This window comes from Apus apus, chromosome 1 (genome assembly GCF_020740795.1).
Source record: "Apus apus isolate bApuApu2 chromosome 1, bApuApu2.pri.cur, whole genome shotgun sequence".
Lineage (NCBI taxonomy): Eukaryota > Metazoa > Chordata > Aves > Apodiformes > Apodidae > Apus > Apus apus.
This window is the reverse complement of record NC_067282.1, coordinates 84687366-84709244: the sequence shown is the minus strand read 5'-3', so window position 1 is coordinate 84709244 and position 21879 is coordinate 84687366. Positions and strand designations below refer to the sequence as shown.

At 36.6% G+C, this 21879-nt stretch overlaps 1 protein-coding gene across 1 annotated transcript in view; it reads right to left on the bottom strand.

Moving 5' to 3' along the window:
* Window positions 1-6870: 6870 nt before the first annotated feature.
* GBE1 (1,4-alpha-glucan branching enzyme 1) overlaps window positions 6871-21879 on the bottom strand; it is a 160184-nt gene continuing 145175 nt past the window's right edge. Inside the window, exons 15-16 of the mRNA XM_051640281.1 lie at window positions 18729-18848; window positions 6871-8893 (exon numbers count right to left, since the gene is read on the bottom strand). Of these exons, the coding sequence (XP_051496241.1) occupies window positions 8837-8893; window positions 18729-18848 (177 nt within the window). The 3' untranslated portion in view covers window positions 6871-8836. The remainder of the gene's footprint in view (window positions 8894-18728; window positions 18849-21879) is intronic.

The window sequence follows — 21879 nt, the reverse complement described above, 5'->3', positions numbered from 1 at the left end:
TTCAGCTTTTCAGAGTAGAGGTATGTGGGGCACAAAAGAAACAGACTTTGCAATATGTGCAAGGACATGAACAGACTTACAATTTTTCCTCATAGGGAAAATTCACAAACAGTAACATGCAAGCATTGCTCAGCAGATGACATGAAGGGATAAATTTAAGAAGCTGAAGATGGTTCATTTGCACATCTCTGATTGCAACTTGAATCTGCACTGTTCTAGTAATTGCTGTGAAAGAACAGCTGAAACATTGCTACCAATCCCTTCAGGCCAAAGACAGTCTTGAAAAGAAGCTACCAAATCAGAGTGACAGAATCTGTAAAATCTGTGGAAGTTAGGGGTCAGAAGTTGGATGACCTTTAAGGATAAAATAAAACACGGGCCAACATACTTATTTGTGCTTAGGTCACCTCTGTCTCCGAGCATCTGAGAGATTTGGCCCTAACAGATCTTTTGAAAGGCCAAACCCCTTGCAAACACCTGCATCAACATACCCACCTTGCTGGGTGGTGGGAGACAGAGAAATAGGAAGGGATAAGAACACAAGGGCTGCTCAGAAGGTCTGTATGGTTTGATGCAATAGACAGAAAATAGCTAGTCATGCAGGGCTAAGCATGGAACAGTCCTGTGAGGTGGCAGGACTCTGTAGGGAGTTCAAGCACACTAGATACCTGTCTATATTGTCCAAAAAACCCAGGAAGATTCACATCTTCTCTTCAGAGAAAAGCACAAAAGGACAAGACAGGCTGAAAGCTATGCCTAGCATCAAAGCTTATCATGGCTTGAAACCCATCAAGGCTGCTAACATTAAAGGTCAGTGTATTTAATTAGTCATAGGAATGTCTATCTAGGAGATACTGCCAATTAAACATAAGCAATTATCGTTCATGTTTAAACAATCTTGCACAGTGTTTTACATAACAAGGTGTGTATCACCACTCAAGTTTAAATGGGACTATTACAATCAACCACTATAATACGTACGCACTGCAAGGCAAGAATTTCCTGACAAGAGCTTCTATAGCAGCAGCAGATGCATATCTCTGAGATATTTGCTCCTTTCATGTTTTGTACCAGAACTAACATGAAGATTTCTGAGAAAGAGTAGGACTAGCCTCCCTTCAATCCATCAGTACTTAAACCCTACTGAGAACTGAATAATTAGATTAATTTTTTTTGTATGTGCAGATATGAGAATAGCTGTCTCTGGTTGATTTCGAGCTATATGTCACTATAATTTTATGTTGCTTTTAATGTGTGTGCACGCACCTGATGATAGCATTTCTAGGGATGCATTAACCACCAGTGATACCTTGTGCTTACTGCATCCACAGGAAAAGGCCGGGCGAGGGGCAAAAAAAAGAAAAAAATAGCTAAAATTGAATTACACATACCCAATTTTTTCATTACCGGATACTCCCCACCAGCTATCCCCAGTTAGGCAAACCATGTTCAACTTGTTTTAAAATACTTAATTACATTACTGAATGATTCCATGGGGATTTTTATAAAACAGGTCATTGTCATGAAGGGCATGTAACCATTGTGTTAATCCAAGTGTTTGATGTATTGCATTACACTTGTCCAAGCTTGCGGAACAGGGCCTGGTAGATCCAAGATGTTACTGAAAACTAGAAGGAAGAGCTAGTTCTGTGTAATAGCAGGCTGTTACTCAGCACAACTAGAAAAAACACAGAGGTGTTGGATGCAGCATTGTCACCCACACTGACAAGCTGCAGAAAAAGAAAGGTGCCTATCAATTGTAAAGAGCCCATCTGACAGCTCAGGTTACAAATTTTGGCGGCCTCAAGCCATTAAGTTATGCCAGGAGTTATATTCCTGCCAAATCAGTTTTCCAGTCCAGTTCATCATGTGGCATTGCCACCATTTGTGCAAGGACTACCACAGGGACAGCTTGACCCATCTGGGAAAGAAAAGGCTGGGGCCAGCAGCCTGGCCAAATCACCGCCTGCCAACCCTCCCCAAAAAGTGCCAGGCAGAAGTTACGCAGCTGATTTGAATTTCAGAAGCCAAAGGAGACCTATGGAAAACTGTTTCACTTTACATGCTCACTAAAAAAGTTTCTTATTTTCAGAAGAATGGTACAGGGATTCAGTTACACAACAAATGTAATGAGAGCCCCCTCTACGTAGCTGCTTACAATGCTAAGAGCTGTTAGTGTATACACTTTGCATGTAATGCAAGCATTAGTCTTACTTCTACAAAACTGTTCTGGATGGGTTTTTGACAAATATATTTTTATAAAAATGCTCACTTGTCATAATCCAGTATTTTTAATGGAAAAAAAATCCCATATTTGAAATTGCTGAATATTTTTTGCTTTGAGAAGAATAGCTTGCTGCATAAAAAAACCCCTATTCTCTATATGCTATACAGACCTTCTGCTCAGTTTCACAAAGCAATCAACACTAGTTCCTTCAGATAAACAATCCTGGATAGAAATGTACATTTCATTTTTTTGGGCATGATGTGTTTACATAATTAGCTTTCTCTAGTCTAAAGACATGCTTTTTTTGCTGCCAGACAAGGTTTGCTCTTGTCTGACAAAAAAATGCTGCAAAGATTTAAAATAATTAATGGAATCTCAAAGGCAGGAGTGTAAGTGAAATATAGCAAAACCACCAAGCATCTAAATCTTTCTCTCTTATCCCTACCCTGGAAACCCCCAAACTAAAGCTAACATCAGCTTATTATTGGAGACTGAAAACTGTCTTAAACATTTATAACTAGTATTCACACAGGTTACAGAAAGACTCAAAGGAAGTGTTGCATTTAGTCTAAAACCACTGCAATGAACAAAGAAAAAAAAATCTCAGCAGAACTGTCGATCAACACGATAGGAGCTTTGTACAAAAGTTAAAATTTCATACATTCTAAAGATCAAGTTTTCATTTATTTTTCCATATCTTTATTGTACCAGAGGGTAGTCTTTTGACAGATTTCCCCCCCCAATAGTGAATAATTTTTTATGAAGGAATTAACATTAAAAATTACTTATATTTTGAAGTAGAGAAGTATTTTTACACTTTTCTACAGGGATAATCATGTTCTACTATTGCAAAAGAGCAGGTCCAAGAATTTTTATTATGAAATAGACTGAATACATAGACTTTGATCATTCACACAGGTGACACTTTTAACAGCAGGATAACTCATTCACTTTACAACCCAAGTAAACACAAGATATACTCAGTATTTTGTGATAAACAACTAAGCAAGGTTGGGACTTACACCCTACTTTTCCTTCAAATGACTTCATGACTTCACCTACTTTCATCTTGCTAGCCAATTTCATTCTGAGGTGGCCAGCTCACTGTTTTTGGTGGAGGTCATGTGTTGATCCCAGCAAACAGCAAAGCACCCTCACAAGCTGCTCGCTCAGTCCCCTCTCCTCTGAGATGGGGAGGAAATAGAAGAAAGGTGAGAAGACTTGAGGATTGAGTTAATACTTTAACAGGGAAAACAAAAGCTGCATGTGCAAGCAAAGCAGAAATAGGAACCTATCCGTGACTTCTCAGCAGCAGGCAGATGTCCAGACACTTCCTAGCAGCAAGTGGGGGGCAGAGTAGGAAACAAGAAGACTTCACACTGTGCAAGTACTATTCAGAAATAGCCAAAACATTGATATTTTATCAACACCATTTTAGGCACAAGCTCACAACACAGTGCCATAGGGTTGCTATGAAGAACATTAACACCATCCCACCTAGTGCCAATACAGCAGGATAGCTTCCTTCTCACAACCTCTCCCTCCAGTGAAGAGAACAGAAAAGAGACCAGAGTTGGCTCCTTTGCTACAAAAGAGTCAAGCATAAGAGGAAAAAAAAAATTACTGTGGGGAAAACACTACAGTATGACTGCATTTGCAGCTTAGTTTATTCAGTGTTTGCAGACATACCTTTATTCCTAAAAGCCCTGTATCCGTTTTGTCATAAACCTCATAACCTGAGTGAAGACTGAATATTCAGTGTATTAAATTTACATCACCCTATGAGAGGCTGTCCATGTTCTATACTTTTAAATTGTGATTTGTGAGGCACAGTCAGAAGAAACAACCAAGTTTAGAGGGAGTTTCCTCCTAGCTTTTAACAATGCTGAAGATTATCTTGGAGTCGAATGGCATGGGTGATTAAAGCTGAATCAATTTTAATCCTCTCCTAATATTCTGAGAAACTATTGTCTTCATCTTAACTTTGGAAAATAGTTTTCAGAACTAGTTCAATTAAACACTTATGTCTTTTTTCAGGGTTGACAGTAGCTTTGTATATATGCAAAACTATCAACAAAGCAGAGACCTATTTCTTCAATGCCCACAAGTTATAATATTTTCTCCCAATTAATTTTAGACTTTAATTTACCATGAATATCCAAGAGTTAATTATATTTACAGGGTACATATTGTACTCACAGGCATGAAAAATATAATTTGTCTCCTCTAATAAGTCATCATTAGCTTTTGTTTTTACCTTTCCATAAGCAGAATACTTTTAATATATTCAACAGGAGTTATTTTTAGTCAACGATTTATATAGCTCTTATTAATAACACCAGTCATATGTCAGTCTATCACTATTACTACAACTTATTTTCAGAGAAAACAAAAATGAAAAAGCCCACATAAAGCAATCACTGCTTGAACAAAAAGTATCTCTCTATAAATAAAGGCAAACAAGAAAACTTCTGTATTTTCTGGTTTTTTTTTTTCTTTCTTTTTAAATGCTCATTAAGCTTTCAGATGCCATTTCTCTCTTCAATAATTTGAATACAACTCTAAATAATATGGAAAGATGATTTATAAAGATCTAATGAGAGTTAAAACATGTTTGGCACAAGAGACAGCTCTCCATTACAGCAAATAACCCACACCCACAAGCCCTTCAAAACACTTGCACCAAATACTATGAGGTGAGAAAACACACATAATGTGCAGAGTCTTCCTTGGAAAAAAATACTAATAATAAAAAAATTAAAACCCCGTTAAATCTCTTAAATACTGACTTTTAAAACTTCTCAGTTAAATTACAGAGCAGAAGGATGGATCATAGACCTCAAAATATTCAGAACATCTATTTATGTCAAAGGAAACAATTTATACTGTTCATGTAGTTAACCCTCACCCTTCACTACTTAACTAGTTATTTTTGAGCTCTGAGAAATGAAACTTTTAAATAAACAGGAAGTTCTTCCTGTAACCATTAATTGGCCGTTAAGAGCCTGGAGTCATGGAAAAAATGGGGAACTAAATCTTCAAGCTGCTTAAAACATAATTTGGAAACAGAATTGTGACTGACAGATGAATATGGAAAATTACCACCTTGCATTATGTCTGAGTACCATACAATTGCTTACCTAGTCTGGTATCTTACTGTTCATACAGCTGGTCTTCCTTTGTCAGAGGATTAGCTACACCACACTCATGTCTTTCAGAGCACATGGCTAACAACCTCTTTACTACAGTGAATATAACAAGCAAGACAAATTTCATAGGCCAAAATAAAAAAAAAATAATGAATCAGAGATCAGTTTTTCTGTTAAAGTCTGTTTTCCTGAAGTACTCAAGCTGAAATAACCACTTAATTCTTTATCTTCAAAATAAACCACAGTAAGGCTTGAATTGTGGGAGGAAGAAAAAATAGCAAGGAAATAAAAACTTACCGCCCACAGAATATGCGAGTCTAGTGGATGCCTGCCTTTTATTGTAAGAATAACCTGGTCAGGAGAAGAACTTGAATTATTGAGTACAATGTAACATTCAGCACACCCAATGCAAGATGGAAGGAAGGTCAGCCTGAATCATCAGATAAACCAGCATGTAAGGATGACCTTGAGTTCTCACTGACTGTTAGAAACACCATGGAGCAACAATTTCTGGGCTACCAAGAATTACCAACACTCTTTCAGGTCACAGGGAAATATATATAAGTGTAAAAATATCAATCTTCATCAGTCCTTCACATTTAGAAAGTTTATCTTTAAAGAGAGTTCTTCCATGGTGTTTAAGTCTCTGTGGAGAGCTTTGTGTTCAGGTATACATCACTATGGACCACTTAGTTTACTTCTGTGACAGGTAAATTATCATATTTGACTGAACAGCACTGATTTGATATGCACACATGAAAAAAAAGCTCTGGAGATCATAAACTTCTTGGAATGTGTCTGAGGCTTCAACAAGTCACTCTGTAATGGTAAGGAGGGACTTTAGTTGAAGTCTTGCAATTTGTGCGTGACACTAGACAGAAGGTAAACCAGCAGTAGCTGAATTCTTCATAATCCATCAGAATACAAAGTGCAGGAGGAAGAAATTGTCTTTCCATAGGTATTGTAATGGAAAATTTTCCAGCCTTGCAATACAGACAAGCACACTCATCGTCAAAATGTAGAGATGGACTCAAAAAAAAAAAAAGCCTCCTATATTTCCATGTTAATCTTGCAAATCTGGTAGCCTGCTTTTATTAATCTATTACTACATAAAAGAAAAAAATAAATCACAGAATAATAGAATGTCTTGGGTTGGAAGGGACCTCTAAAGGTCATCTAGTCCAACCCCCCTACAATAAAAGCAGGGACATTTCCAACTAGAACAGATTGCTCAGAGCCTCATCAGCCTGACCTTGAATATCTCTAGGGATGGGGCCCCCACCACCTCTCTAGGCAACCTGTTCCAGTGATCCACCACCCTCATATTGAAGAACCTGAAGAAGAAATGTGCGCAGGACAAATATTCTACCAATCTCATTAGACTGTTTCTGACCAAGACAAGTTCCTGATTTCAAGACACAGCAAAATCCCTCCTCCAGTGTTAAGACTACTACACAATCCTTTTACACTACAAGCAATGAAACCATATATGCATTTGTTTTATCCTCCTCAGAGTTTATTTTGCATGTAATTTTACATAGTTTATACTTCACATCATACATTTATTCCTCCTCTTGAAAAAAAGTTTTGACACAGACACTTGCCTTGCATTATTACATTTTGAAACCTGGAACTGGTGCCAGTAAAAAAACGAACCACCCTATAAAACATATTAGATCAATACAATGTAAATGTAACATGTATTAGAAGTTGCTCGTTATTTCACTACAAGGAAAACAATCTGGGAAAAAAAAAAAAAAGAAGATAATGAGTTCCAGTTGCTAAAACAGTTCAGTGTATTTTCTTTAAAGTCTTAGTGTAATGGGAATGCTTTTATTAGCCCACTACCAAACAATGATCAAACCCGGTGTAGAGGAAAATGAAGCATGATCCTAAACAGTATTATGATACTCAACTGCCATATAAAATTCTGTCACACAGAACATAGCAGACTGGGGATCTTCATAAAAGTCCTTTCAGCGTGAACTCTGCTAAAGACTGTTTTCCGTCATGCTGCATTATTCCATCATATCCCTTATTTTGCTTAAGAAGTAAGCACAAGCAAGCATTCCAAGAACCGTGAATAGATTTTCAGTGTTGGCACAACTCTTCAGTAATTTACACAATGGTTCACGAAGATACTGGGTAAAATTATGACTTGGAAATGGTCACGGACATCTTCCTCTTTGGCTACTTTAAAAGTTAGAAAATCAGATTTGTACAAAAGACATTCATTTCAGAACCAATTCAAATATGTTTTTAAATAAATGGAACAAAATAAAGCATGTCTCGTTAATTTTGGTATTATTTTTCCAGAACACTCTGCAATACATTTTCAAATATACAAAATCTTACTCTTTACAAAAAGGTTGTAGCTCATGAAAGAACTCACTTGAATAATCTTAGCAGCACTCCAATAATTAACTACCTTGATTTTATGGAAAAAAAACCACCTTAGTTTGATCACTGTATTTTGAGACTGCTTCTTCATGAGAAGCAATGTTTCAAAAGTTACAAAAGTGCAAGAACATTATCATGTTCCAAGCTGAAAGGCAGCTCCTGGAAATAGAGGAATCAGTACTGCAAGGTCCTGACATTTGTGAAATAAATGCAGTGGAAAGAATTACATTTTAAGAACATCTTCTAGTGTGGTATCATTGCAGTAAGAACAAAAAACACTTCTCACTGAACATTTTAGTCAGTTAAATAAAATAGTTGTGTCCTTTGTTGCAGCTGTAGCAAGTGAGATGCACAGACTAAGCAATTTGAGCGGGAGCAAATAAGCAACACACAATAGCATCAGCAGATCACCAGTCAATTGGCCTGCTGATTTTGCTTTTCAGCATTTTTGTGCAATTTTAATTAAATAAGAATTGGCAACATACAATAGTCTCAGAGGACCTTCTCATACATTTCGATATCTATTTTTAATTCTGTGTTGGACTTCACTGAAGAAGAGGAGCCTCAAATCAGGTCCCACAAACCGTTAAGGCTGCCTTTTAGCCAAAAACTTCTGTTTTATCTAAGCAAACTACTTACTTTTAGTAAGAAGCATTAATATATCGTGAACATTTGAATTCACTATCAAAGAGAGGATTATAAGAAATTACAAACTTTGGAGCAGAATCACTCTTGTTATTCATGATAGAATTCTGTAAACAACAATTTAATTGAGAATACCTGCTGCTTTGCAATATCTTAAGTGTAATTTTGTACTACTAGAACTACAAAACCAACATTTTCCTTTCTGCCTCTTTTGTAAAGTTTCCTCAAAAGAGGCTCTAGCAAGTCAAGAGCTCTGCAATTATATGTGAATATAATCTTAAGTTTTAAAGACCTAATATTACTATACTCAGTTTCAGAAAGCTTCCTTAGAGCAAGTTTTGTTATACTTAGTACTAGTACAGCGTATCAGCACTTCTTCTATGACTTGCTTCTTCAGCGACAGTTACAGACAACTTCATTTTGGGATATCCATATTCTGAAGCACAAGAGCCACTCTGCTCGGAATGTACACCTGGTAAAAATATGACAAAAGCAAGAATAGCTGAAAAAACCATCAACCTCACAGTATACAATTTCTAAATACAACTTTAAAAGACAGCTTCATTGTCATCTCTCCTTTCTCTTTTAAAAAAAAATCTTAACTTGATCCATTTTAAAATGGCTACCAGTAGAGGGCCTCATATGACTTAAAATTACCAGTTTTAAAAACCCGAGGACATCTAGGTTAATAGACTATACAACAATAAATGCAAGCCTCTTGTGCTGTGAATTAAAGTTGCCCCAGGGTCTATAATTTAATTTCATACAGGTAAATATCAGCAATATGACACAGCCATGTATTCTTCTCACTCTTTGCATCTATGGAGTTTCAGCATCTGAGCAATAAACCCCCCCCAAAAAAACCTCAACAAGACAGATTCAAAATTAGCCATTAAATGACTGTAATTTTTCTTACCCTTTTTCCTGATTACAATGAAAAAACCCCACCATATATAATCAAGACTCCTCATAGATCACAAAAGAACTTGTGGCAATATATTTTACACGACATTCCTTCCAAGCAGAGTAGAGTCACAATCTGAAAACAAGACCGATATGTACTACCTACCAATTACCTTGATGTATGATACTCCATCAATTGTCAAGTGTATGAATGTGTTTGCTGAACAAGTCAATAAAAATGCAATTATAAAAGGTAACACAAGACTGAAGATTATCAGCTCCATTCTGACAACATCCTCTTTCAGACTACCCTTCATCCCTGTAGAATGTCTAATATTCTGCAATTTCACCTACATTACCTGCTAACTAGAGCCTGATGGCATGAAAGACTTTCATAGTTTTCAAAATGGAATAAAGGCAAAAAGCTTTAGGAAAAAGAGAAAAAGGAAAAGAAGAGCTGATCTTCATTAAGCCAGATGGAGCTATGTTCCATGCTTCTTGAAAGCCAGCGAACAATCATTTCCCCTAAGGTTTTGGTGATAAATAGCTTATACAAGTCTGTGCAGGAATGGAAATACTTAATGAAGTCAGCTAGTTCAGAACATATAGATGCAGGAGAGATTTAAAGCTGTGTATTGAGAAAATCAGTGCTCTGGGCTTGTATGATGAAACAAGAAGGGAGAAGGAACAAACAAAACATTTTTTCTAAGAAGGAATGTTCAAAAAGTTACTTCAGGTAAGAAAACAAAAATTAACATTAATACAGGACACAGGAATTCTCAATTATATTCTGGTCAATAATATGTCAGATCCTAGGAGGAGTAAATTAGTTCAGTTCCTTTAAAGTCAATTTACATTACCTGAAAGTCTGAGAACAGTGTGGAAGCATCTTCTCCTATTACTTCATTGCCATTCAGAATTTTAAAACCAGTTTTAAGCACAATTTCGGAACTTGTGCAAATTACTGTATTTAGACTGATGACAGGTTTTCTGTTGGAATGCATTACTGACAGGATAAGTTGAAATGCAAGCATCTTATCGTATGTTTGAGTCTAGACACTTTCAAATGTATAAAAATAAGGATAATCCTTAGTTAATTAGTAATATTAGACATATTTTAATTGATAGCTCTATCTGATTTAGATTAAGAACTCTGTTTTCATGCAATAATAATCCATTGCATTTTGATAGGCATCATAACATACATACAGTACTTAATATTCTAGAAATAAATGTGCAATCGCATACACTAAAAGGCTTTCATCCTCAAACACTGAAGCAGCCATGGTATTACTCTGTTGTCTTCCATAATGCTGAAAAAAGTGGGAACCATAGTTCTTTTGTATTTCCTAGATAAAGTACCATGGATGTTTGTGAGGTTTTTTTCCCCCTTATCCTTTTGCTATCTCTAAGTTATTTAGGTCCAAACTGTAACAAAGAGTTTTAAAGAGAATTTCAACACACTGAAAGGCATTAATGAAGATATCTATTCTGACACATTATGATACACCTGCCTGTGACAAAATTCCTTCCATTCAATTTAGTATCCAGCATAATCCCAGTCCTTTTCAGTCAGCCTGCTACTCAGCAAGCTAGTTTTTAATCTTTACTGATGTATGAGATTCCTCTGCAGAACTTTTCTTCATTAATTTTTATGAAGTTTCTGTTGGCTAAATGCTCAAATTTATCAAGATGTATCTGGATTGGACCTCTAACATTCAATTTATCAACCATTCACTCTAATTCAGTGTCATCTACAAACCTGCTGAGGGTATGCTGTCTCATAATTCCACTCACTGCTGAAGACTCCAAACATCAGCCCTAGCAGCAATTCCTAGGACACCTTCCTCAATACTGGTCGACAGCTGGACACTGAGCCTCTGTTTACTAAAACTGCAGCAGCCCACCCAGTTTTTAACCCACATATCCAGCCTGTAATTCCTCAGCCTAGAATGCAGCAGGAGACAAAGCTAAAAGCGTCACTGCATTGATTGTAGCAACTTCATGCACAAACAGTAATTTCCTCACAGAAAGCAATCAGGCTGATCATGCATGTTTCACCTTTGCTAAAACCACGTTGGCTTTCTCATCATATACCCTACTTGTTTGGATATGGATTCCAAGAGACGGTGGATCTTGACTTCTGAAGGGAACAGCTGACTGATCTACAGATCCTCAGCCTTCCTTTTCATTTCTACTAAAGCCTTTGTTTAGTTACCAGAAATTTTCCCTGACCACTATGATTTTTCACAGACAATAGTCAGCAGCCTTGCAATCATATCACTGAAAATTTCCAAACCCCTGGGTTTATTCCATTTATTTACAGCATCTTTGAGATGTCCCTAACCTACTGCTCTGCTGCTTTCTTTTCAAAAGTGTACTAGCACATAAAGGGTGTGAAAGCAGGCTTTGCCCTTGGAGTCTGAGGTAAAAAAAAGGCACTGAATACTCCCATACTGTCCATAGTGTCCATCACAGGTTTGACTCCACCCTTCATTAAGGGACTTGCATTTCTTCTTAGGCTGCATTTCCTATTAGTATACTCACAGAATCACCTTCTTGCCACTATTCATTCCCTAGTTTTTATACTTGCAGTACATGGCCTGAGTTATATATCTCTCAGCAGATAGGTAAGTATAGTAAAAGTATAGAGAGGTGTTCTGATTAAGACCGTCATAGAAAACCTAGGTATTCATTAGTAAAAGAAATTAGGAATATGTTTTTCAGTACCCTAGGAGCGTCGCAGAAGTTTATTCTTGTCTTCTCTTTTCTATTTCATATACTGTTGCTGAATTATTTACTTCCAATTACCAGCTTCAGTTCTGTTCATCTTCGTTTTTCTAACCTGCTTCTTTCTGGTCGCAAGTTTTATTTCACCTCATTCATGTCTCCTTCACCATTTCACAAGGCTCACTTGAAGAACATAGAAGTGAAAACCCAAAGGACAGAATACTACAGAGAATACATTTGCAGCTAATCAACATATTGACTACCATTCAGTCAAATCATTCTCTGAATCTCTCCTCTGTTTCAAGCATGTTCATCTTAAATGCCCCTTCCAGCTTCTTCCTCCCCACCAGGCTCATCCATTTTGGAAAGGGCCTCATAGGGGGGCCAAAATCCCTGCTGAAAGCAGGGTCAGCCCTGAGGTCAGACCAGGTTACTCAGGGCTTTAGAGATCTCAATGAATTTGCCCTCTGTTTTCTACACCAATTACTTACTTATTACCTCAGGTCCTCTAAGGTGTCACAAAACCACCACTATTTTGGGGAACCAAGAAGACATCTAAAACCACATAAAGGAAGGCTCATGGGGCCTCTTCTGACAGAGGAGTGGAATATGGGGAGGGGAGAACATCAGATCTGTTTTGGAACAGAGTTAGGATGACTCAGCTGGTTTTGACAAAGCTAACACTGAAGCGTTTAGTCATCAAACTACCATTGAGAGTCTTTTTATTCTCAATGCAGTATTCAGAAGGAATGAAATGGAATAATTGCAGTTGACCTCACAGGCAGATGTGCTAACAGAGAGAATGATGGAGGACAGGAATGTTGTTTATAAGTTAACCTTTTTTTTTGTTATCACCCCTGACCTTTTTATACTGCATGTTCGTTTAAACTATGAGACAGATACACTTTCTGAAACTAGGCTAATCCCATTACAAATCAAGGCTTCTGGCACTAAAAGAGTATAGCCACACTACCACAGAGAAAAAAAACCCACTGATAACAATCAACCTGTTTTCTACCAATATAGATGGTGTTCTCTCAAGATCATAGTTAATTCATGTACAGTATCTCAGAAACAGGGAAAAAAAACAACAACTGGTACTCTACTGCTTGCAAGGAACACAAGACCCTTCTCAGCCACACAAATACTTACTCCTTGCACTTCTTTTCTGTAAATATCAAGATAATTTCAAAAAGTGAGATATTAGAAAGCCTAAGAAGAATACAGGAACACCAAATACAGGAAGCACTTGTGAACAACATTAGCTGTAAGTATAAATCTCACCTTACATACTTTGGGAGAGGCCTACAATACACAGCAATCTCCAAACATATCTAAAAACCCACAAGCAAGACATTCTGCAAAAGACAACTGCTACTTTTAGATCTGACAGACTAGATTCAGTACCAGGTGCAAGCATGACTGAAATTGCCTGGAACTGCAAAGAACTACTCTTCATCCCACACTCAGGGATGGGAAACACTGAGCCCTAAAAATTATTTCCAGGTCATTTTGCAACAGATGGGAGAGTTATTAGAATGCTGAGCTAGATCAGGCACTGCAGACAAGTATTTGATAATGTATATTGCAGCTGGTAGATGCAGAAGGCAATGTCACAAGAGCCTGAGCCAAGACTGTCCCAAACTTTCAAATAAATGAGGGCTTTGGATGATCTTATGTCACTGTATCACTACTGATGGTCAGACACTGACACTATTCTGAGAATGTAATTAACCATCAATGAGTAAAATACATCATAGCTTTTGCTTTCTGACTATAATTTGTTATAAGAAACATCAGACATTTCGGTTTTCATTTTGCTAGATAGCACATTTGACAAGGAAAGTATGTTTTAAAACACTGTGAAGTTCTGCCTCTGTCACAGACAGGAGTAAAAGGTCTTAAGGCTGCTTAGAGACTCAGACAGCCTCCCAGTTTGTTTTTCAATTTACAGCCATACAGCATGAATAACCAGAAAAAAATTTCTCAGATCATTTTGCTTAATTTATACTAAAAGTAGTATTGCACACATTGTATCTCAGAATTTCTCCTCTGCTAATTTCTGCGCTCTTCAAGTTAAGAAAGCACAGTTTAAAAAGACAGTGAAAACCCTTGGGAAACAAATGACTAAAAAATAAGAAAACAAAAATAAATTAAAAAAATAAAGAAAATTAGTAACAGAATAACTTTGGAATCATTACACTTGCTTGCAATGAACATGAGCAAATGAATTTATATCTTAGTTGTGAAAAGGTAAAAATAAAAAAATACCTTACTAGTATTGAAGTCTTCCTGATTTCCCTAATTAAAGCAGTTAATTTTCTAACTACAAATGTTCTTTCATATAATATACGTATCTCTGCATGTCAGGGGAGAAAACAGTTAAAGACTACATCAGGCACTTAAAATTCAATACATAAATCCTTATAATGAAAGCTATTCAAATGAGTATATTCAAAGCTAAAGTCACTAAAAGCTTTTACATCATTTCAGTCTATTTGAGTATTTTGATTTGTCAATAGACTCAAAGAAGCAGGAAGTTGCATTCTGTCATTGAATAGTATACATTAAGGTCAAGGTTAAAAACCTAAGCCAGCAATAAGGATATTCTTAAAATAAACAATATAATTTCTGTTTCATTTAATGTGAAATTATTGTATCACTGGATACAAAACCAGAGAATTAGAAAAAAGCAGTATTGGGGTCAGGGGGAACGGAATACTTTGACTTCATTTTTTTTAACTGACTGGCAAGTACTACAGGAAAAAAAAAAAGCTAAAATACGTTGAACAACTATTTTTCTCAATAAACTGCATGCAGCTTTTCCAATGACACAACATACTCTGCAATATTCCATTTAGCCTGCTTATTAATCAGTTCTGTTAGTGCATGAAGTACCAAAATACAAACCCCACTTTTTTCATATAAATCCCAATTTTTGGTGTGGTACAAAAAAAAATTAAAATTACTAGGACACATAGTGGTATCTAGTTTCATTTTACAGTAAAATTCAATCAAGTCAAATGCTTAGAAAAGGCTGAAAAAAACATTTTAAATAATGAGTGTTATTAAAAGTAATTATTTTTCTTCCTCTCCCGCTCCAAATCTAAGTTTTACATACAATTTCAACAACCAAGTATGGTATCGACAAATGACTTCATACATAAAGGGGCACTAGGATGTGAAAGGAGTTGAGATGCGTGCAACACTTAATTTACATCTTGTAAAGAGCTGAGAAGCCATAAACGAAAGTTTACAGAAGCACTGGAAAAATGCCCACAATTTTTATAAAACATTCCTGAAAAAAAAGTGTTAGGCGAATGCTACAGTGGAGATGTAAACAGAAATAAAACAGTGCTAACAGCTTGCTATTAGAAATTTGGGTAAGTGAGAAGTTATATAAGTTTCATGTATTTGTTAACAATACAGAACACAACATGCAGTGAAATGGAAAATTTAGATTATAATAATTATTTAAATCAGTGTTCTAAATTGGGTGGGTTTTTTGGTAGTGGGGGAAGGGCCCCAGGAGTGGGGAAGAAGTGAGAAGTTGCCCCTGCTCCAAACCCAGCCAAGGAGCCATTAGAGGGACAAAAGATGCGCCTCTGCGATGAACATACGAAAGAACCGATAAAACACCTGAGCAGAGAAGGAGCGAGGGAAGAGCTGTGCTGCAGGGGAAGAGCACTGAAGGAGATCAGTGCAGGTGGGTGTTCAATTAGTGTGAAATTAATTTTTTTTTTTCCCCAAGTTGAGTCTGTTTTGCTGGAGACCTTAATCAGTGAAGAACCCTCCTTGTCCTTTGTCTCAACCCATCAGCTTTGTCCTCCTCAACCCAGAGTGTGTGTTTGGGGGGGTGGGGAGCAGCCATGGGGCTATTCCTTTGTTGTCGTGTTGGGCCCAAAACCACAACCATCAGTCATATTAGAGACACCATTTTTGTGCATTTCTCTATGGAGTTTTAAAGGTGTGTCTTACGATTCTGAAATCTGGCCCTCTACAGCACTACTTATCAAACCTGTATCTGTTAATGAATCTGTTAATCAACAACACTTCACAATGAAATGCCTAGCAGTGCTTACAAAGCTTCCTCTTCCACTGTTCTTTACTCTAGGAATTTCTTATCTCCCTCATTTTGCAATGTCACTTTGAATATTTCTTTTATTAGGAGATGTTTCTAGAATGAATCATGTCATATCTAATCTTCTATTTTTGTAACACATTTATGTGCTATTTAAGCTTGACTTGAGCAGCAGAATTATTGCATGAGATTTCATTTTGTCATAGCCCTCTGGGTAAGTCTTGCTGACGATGTTTACTTACAAAACTTAAGGAAGGTGCTTCTGTCATTAAATATTTATTTGAAATTTCTGTAACTAAAGGAGGAGAAGTAACTAAAATTTTTGAAACAAGAAATTTAAGTCTCATGCATTACCTAATGAAAATAAGATAATTGTTAAAGAGCAGGAAAAATCCTTTATGAGTTTATTGATGTGGCATCATACCTTTTTTGAAAAGAAATTTTAAGGGAAGACTTCTATTTGGATTTTAGAAACTGCAGCTAAGACTGAAGTGACTCCCAATGATGACTGACTACCCAAAAACTAGGATGTAAACTGCTATTTAAAATAAAACATTGCTGTTTTATTGTAAAATAGCAGCTGGAGGTGTTTACTGTAGCTTTTGCTCTTTTCATTTTGAGTTCTATCTTGCTGAATTTAGTCAGGTTTTCAGATTTTTTTCTCCAAGTACTTTTACACGGTGCCCTTTTACTACCGTTTTACTTCTATGTGGTGCTTGTGGCATCTTCTGGGGTGTTGGCTGAAGGTGGTCTGTGAATTGGGTTGCTGAAGGACATAGAAGAAAGATAATGTGACCCACGCTGCTGGGTTTCTTTCTGACCCAGAAGTGCCACTGCCATGCCACAGAATATACTGCAAAAGTGCATCTGCTGCTTTGCTTGTTACATGCCTTATCTTCCACATGCTTCTAGCAAATTGCATCTTCACAGAATCACAGAATTTTTGGAGTTGGAAGGGACCTTAAAGCCTCCATCGAGTTCCAACTCCCCTGCACCTTCCACTAGAACAGGCTGCTCAGAGCCCCATCCAACCTGCCCTTGAACACCGCCAGGGACAGAGCCCCCACAACATCTCCAAGAAGCATGTTCCAGTGTTTCACCACCCTTTCACAATTTTTCACATTTTTTTCCGACTCAAATGACTTCCACTCACTGTCTTGAGAGCCTAAATGTGAAACATACATTGCAAATTACAGTTACTTGGCTTGAAAAAGTTAAGTGTAGATAATTAAGATGCCCTCTAATCACCTAAGCAAGGTATTTGAACTGGAGACACAAAGGAATCATTCTTGAGGCTCTGATTTACTACTTTCAGGAAGGAAATCTTTGTGCCTTAGTTTCTTCACGTGCAAATGAGCATAGGTACATAGACATACTTTAAAAAAAAACAAAACTAAAACAAGAAGGCAAGTTCCCAAGACCCTTTATACAAGGAACAATGAAAGTACAAGAATTCTTTCATTTAATGAAACTATTTTAAAACAAGCAAATGAGTAAAATTACAACACCCTGAATACAATTAAACAGGTAGGTGAGAGTGGGAGAGAGATTAAGTTACAGCAATCCCCAGGAGTTTAGATCCTATGAGAGATGTGAACATGCGGCACTAGAAATTGATGTCTCAGTTCTGACACAGAAGAGGAAAGGCCCACATAAATCAGTGCAGATACTCCATTTCTCTAACCTTTTAAGATTACAAGTGTCACTTATTTACAGGTTTTTGTGTGTATAAATATACCTGTGCATATGTTTTAGATATGAAAATTTAGTCAGCAATATAAGCATTCTCAGAATTTTTTCAGCAAACTCCACCTTAATTCATGGCCTTTTTGAATCTTATTATTTTGTGCTTGTGAACATATACCCACATATACATTCGTGACGACATACATAAAGAATGAGAAATGTGTATATGCATTCATCTACACATATAAATAATGGGAAGAATTACATTTTAAGAGTAATTAAGAAATGTAGAGCTTTTATTAGACAGCATCCCAGCTAACAGAAATTGTACACAAAGATATGCCTCCCATTTCTGTTCCATTTTGCAAAGTTTTTCTGTAAATTGAGGAGGTCAAAGCCATTTGGCAAACACATTATTTGCTCTTAGTCAGCTTGTGGATTTAACCAAATGATCTCCAGAAAGCAACATAAGAATCCATTTCTACAGAGCTTTACATTACAAAGCAAGCATGAAGACGGAGTTTCTAAGACATGAAAATAAAGCAAATAATAATAAAAAATGACAATTCAAAAACACATTAGAAGGTTTTCATGCATGTTGGCAAGGAAAATTGTGTGCCAGACCCTACAAGAGTGCATGCAAATTTAAATGTAATGTCAAAATAGAAAAAATTCAAAATAGAAAAAATCAGTTAACATTACAGGTTGTAAACAAATCATAACATTGTCATCTCTACTGTATTCACATAAAGGTTATTTTGAGAAACTAAATTAAAAAAAAAAAAACAACAACAAACACCAATCCCCAAAATAATCCTAGAATAGACTTAATATTTGTCCAAATAACTTCAGATCAAATAATTTTCAGATGAAACTAGAATGAAAAAAAAATATATATATTACTTACCATAAGTGAATAAGGTCGATAATTGTGGGGATATTCTTCAGAGAAGTACTCCGTGCCGTGGTCCAGCCTTTGATGACCTCCATATTCTGCAGCATCAGACTCAAGAAGGATTTTATACTTAAAATTTACTGTTAAGGAACTATGCCAAATTGTCAAATGGGAAATAAACCAAAGCAATAAAATTGTAAGAACTACTGAAACATAAATAATTCAAATATACTCAATATAACAAAAATAATAAAAATAAAGAGAACTTAAAGAGGGAAACACATAGAGAACATCCAGATGTTGTATGACATTTTGTCTTGAAAATTTCATCTTAGCATAGTGACTAGAAGGAAGGGAGGTCATCCAGACCTTGACAGGCTTAAGAGGTGAGCCCATGCCAATCTGAAGAAGTTCAATAAGGCCAAGTGCAAGATCCTGCAACTGGGTCAGGGCAATCCCAAGCACAAATACAGGTTGGGTGGAGAATGGATTGAGAACAGCCCTGAGGAAAAGGACTTGGGGTATTATAGTTGATGAGAAACTCAACATGAGCCAGCACATGCACTTGCAGCCCAGAAATACAACCACGTCCTGAGCTGCATCAAAAGGAGTGTAGTCAGCAGGTCAATGGAGGCGATTCTTCCCTTCTGCTCTGCTCTTGTGAGACCCCACCTAGAATACTGTGTCTAGTTCTGGAGCCCCCAACATAAGGATGACATGGAGCTGTTGGAGTGAGTCCAGAGGATGGCCACAAAGATGATCAAAGGGCCAAAGAACCTCTCCTACAAAGACAGGCTGATAAAGTTGGCATTGTTTAACCTACAGAAGTCTCTAGGGAGACCTTACAGTAGCCCTTCCAGTACCTGAAGGGGGCCTACAGGAATGCTGGGGAGGGACTTTTTACAATTTTGTAGTGACAGGACAAGGGGTAACAGCTTAAAAGTAGAAGAGGGGAGATTTACATTAGATCTTAGGAAAAAAAAAACAAAACTGTGCAGGTGGTGAGACACTGGAACCAGCCATCCAGGGAAGTTGTGGATGCCTGATCTCTGGAAGTGTTCAAGGAGAGAATGGATTGGACCTTAAGCAAGCTGGTCTATTGGGAGATGTCCCTGCCCATGGCAGGGGGGTTGGAACTAGATGATCTTTAGGGTCCCTTCTAATCCAAACTCCTACATGATTCTGTCTGCATTTGTTGAAATGGATTGAGTTATTGAAGGAAGTTTAATAGTAAATTGGAATTCCTGAACAGATACTTTAAAGGATTTAAACAGATTTAGAAAATAGTAATAAGAAAAAAGTTGAAAGAAGAAAATCAGACAATGTAAGTAAATAAATGGTGAAATAAATAGCTAAAACATATTTGAATGTAAATTTCTTCTTACTTGGGACAACAACAAATATAGTGTTTTAATTTTATTATTATTTCAGTACCTTTTAATTTCTTGTTTGGACATAATTAAAACATCTCCACTCTCCACTGCCAAAAACATACACAGAGGGAAATAACAGTGCTCTATAACCCACAGTCTGCTGTCTTAATTTTAAACCATGAAAGAATCTGACTTTGCTAGAGCTTGCATTTAATAGGATTAGGGAAGGGTGAAGCAACACTCTTCCAAGTCTGTTGTCCTTAAACTGCTTTTGGTCTTCCTTTTGAAAATAGGCCTGCTCAAAAATCTAAGGATTTCGATATCAACAGAGCTTTTTTTAAGTCTTCTTACACGACTTTTTATCAGATGAGTTAGGAAATTTCCCAAACACCACTCTTACTGATTTAAATCAACAAGAAAGACTGAAGTATGACATAACACAAAAAGTAGCCTAAATTAAAGGTGACAGGAAATTTACTCCAAGATATTTCAGTTTAGAAGATTGTACAGCTTTCGCTGACTTGAGGCAAAGAGAAAGAAAAACAGATGCACATGAGGAATGTAACAAAGCTGTCAATTAACTACTAAATCACTGATGTTACGTAAACTCTTCCCCTCAAGAATTTTGCAGCAAAATTAAAGAAAAGTCCAGAATTGTCAAGTTAGTGATTTCTAGAGGGCAGGTGCCCAAAGGGACAAACAGCAGATCACCACACTCTCTGGCAAAATTGTTTGTTACCTTTTCTTAAAAAAAACCCCACCAGAACAACAAACCAAGTTAGGAAAATTATACTTTGACAGCTTTAGTCCTCAATGCCTTATATGTACAATCCATGCACACTTCACCCCCATCTGTATTTTATGAACACGTTCAAATTACCATTCGTTATCATGTATAACATGCAAAATTATGAACTACAACTTCTAGTTAACTCTCTCCCATGCCCTTTCAAACCCAGCATCAGCAATGGCTGCGATTCCCCTGTATATTTAAATGGCAGGGGAATGTCTCCCTCAAACATTTAACTGTTTGCTCATGATCTACACTATACATTACATTTAATATTTTATCAATGTTGCTGAAAGACCTGCCATTATTTACAACAAATACAATTGTTATGGCTGTGCTAATTTTAAAACAATTTATCCCATTTCCTTAATCCAGGCTTTAAAAGCATGCCTAGCAGCATTCTTTAGAAATACAAAGTTAATATCACTGCCTCTCCACGCCTCACAACATAGCATATTTATAGTAAACACTGTTAACTAGAAACTGAATAACAAGGTCAAAAAATATTTTAATATCTTCACAAATTTGATACTTCTCAGTGAGAAAAACCCCCTAGTTTAGTAAACATGCCCATTTGCCTTCCAACTTCAACCTCACAGAAAAGCTGCTTTCACATGTGAGAATTTTACAAGCATCTAGGTTTTTGAAGACTATTTTCACAAGGACATTAAATAACAGTTGTGCATTTTAATTAAACACATAACAGAATTATTCTCTTTTGCAGTGGGGTCTCTTTTGTTTCAGCGACAGAGCACTGGAAATACTGACATGCACTCTGACTGAAAAGGAGGAGAGTAGCAAAAGCAATTAACTCTTGTATAGATAGAGCTGGAAATGGAAAGGCTGTCATTATCTACCACATAATTACTGAATCACTATGCTTTTATGATGTTTTGAAATATGTATTTGAACACTTTTTAAAATTTATTTAATTTTATGCATGTTTAACAACACAAACCACCACTAAGTAAATGCAAATCATACAACTGGATAATTTGTA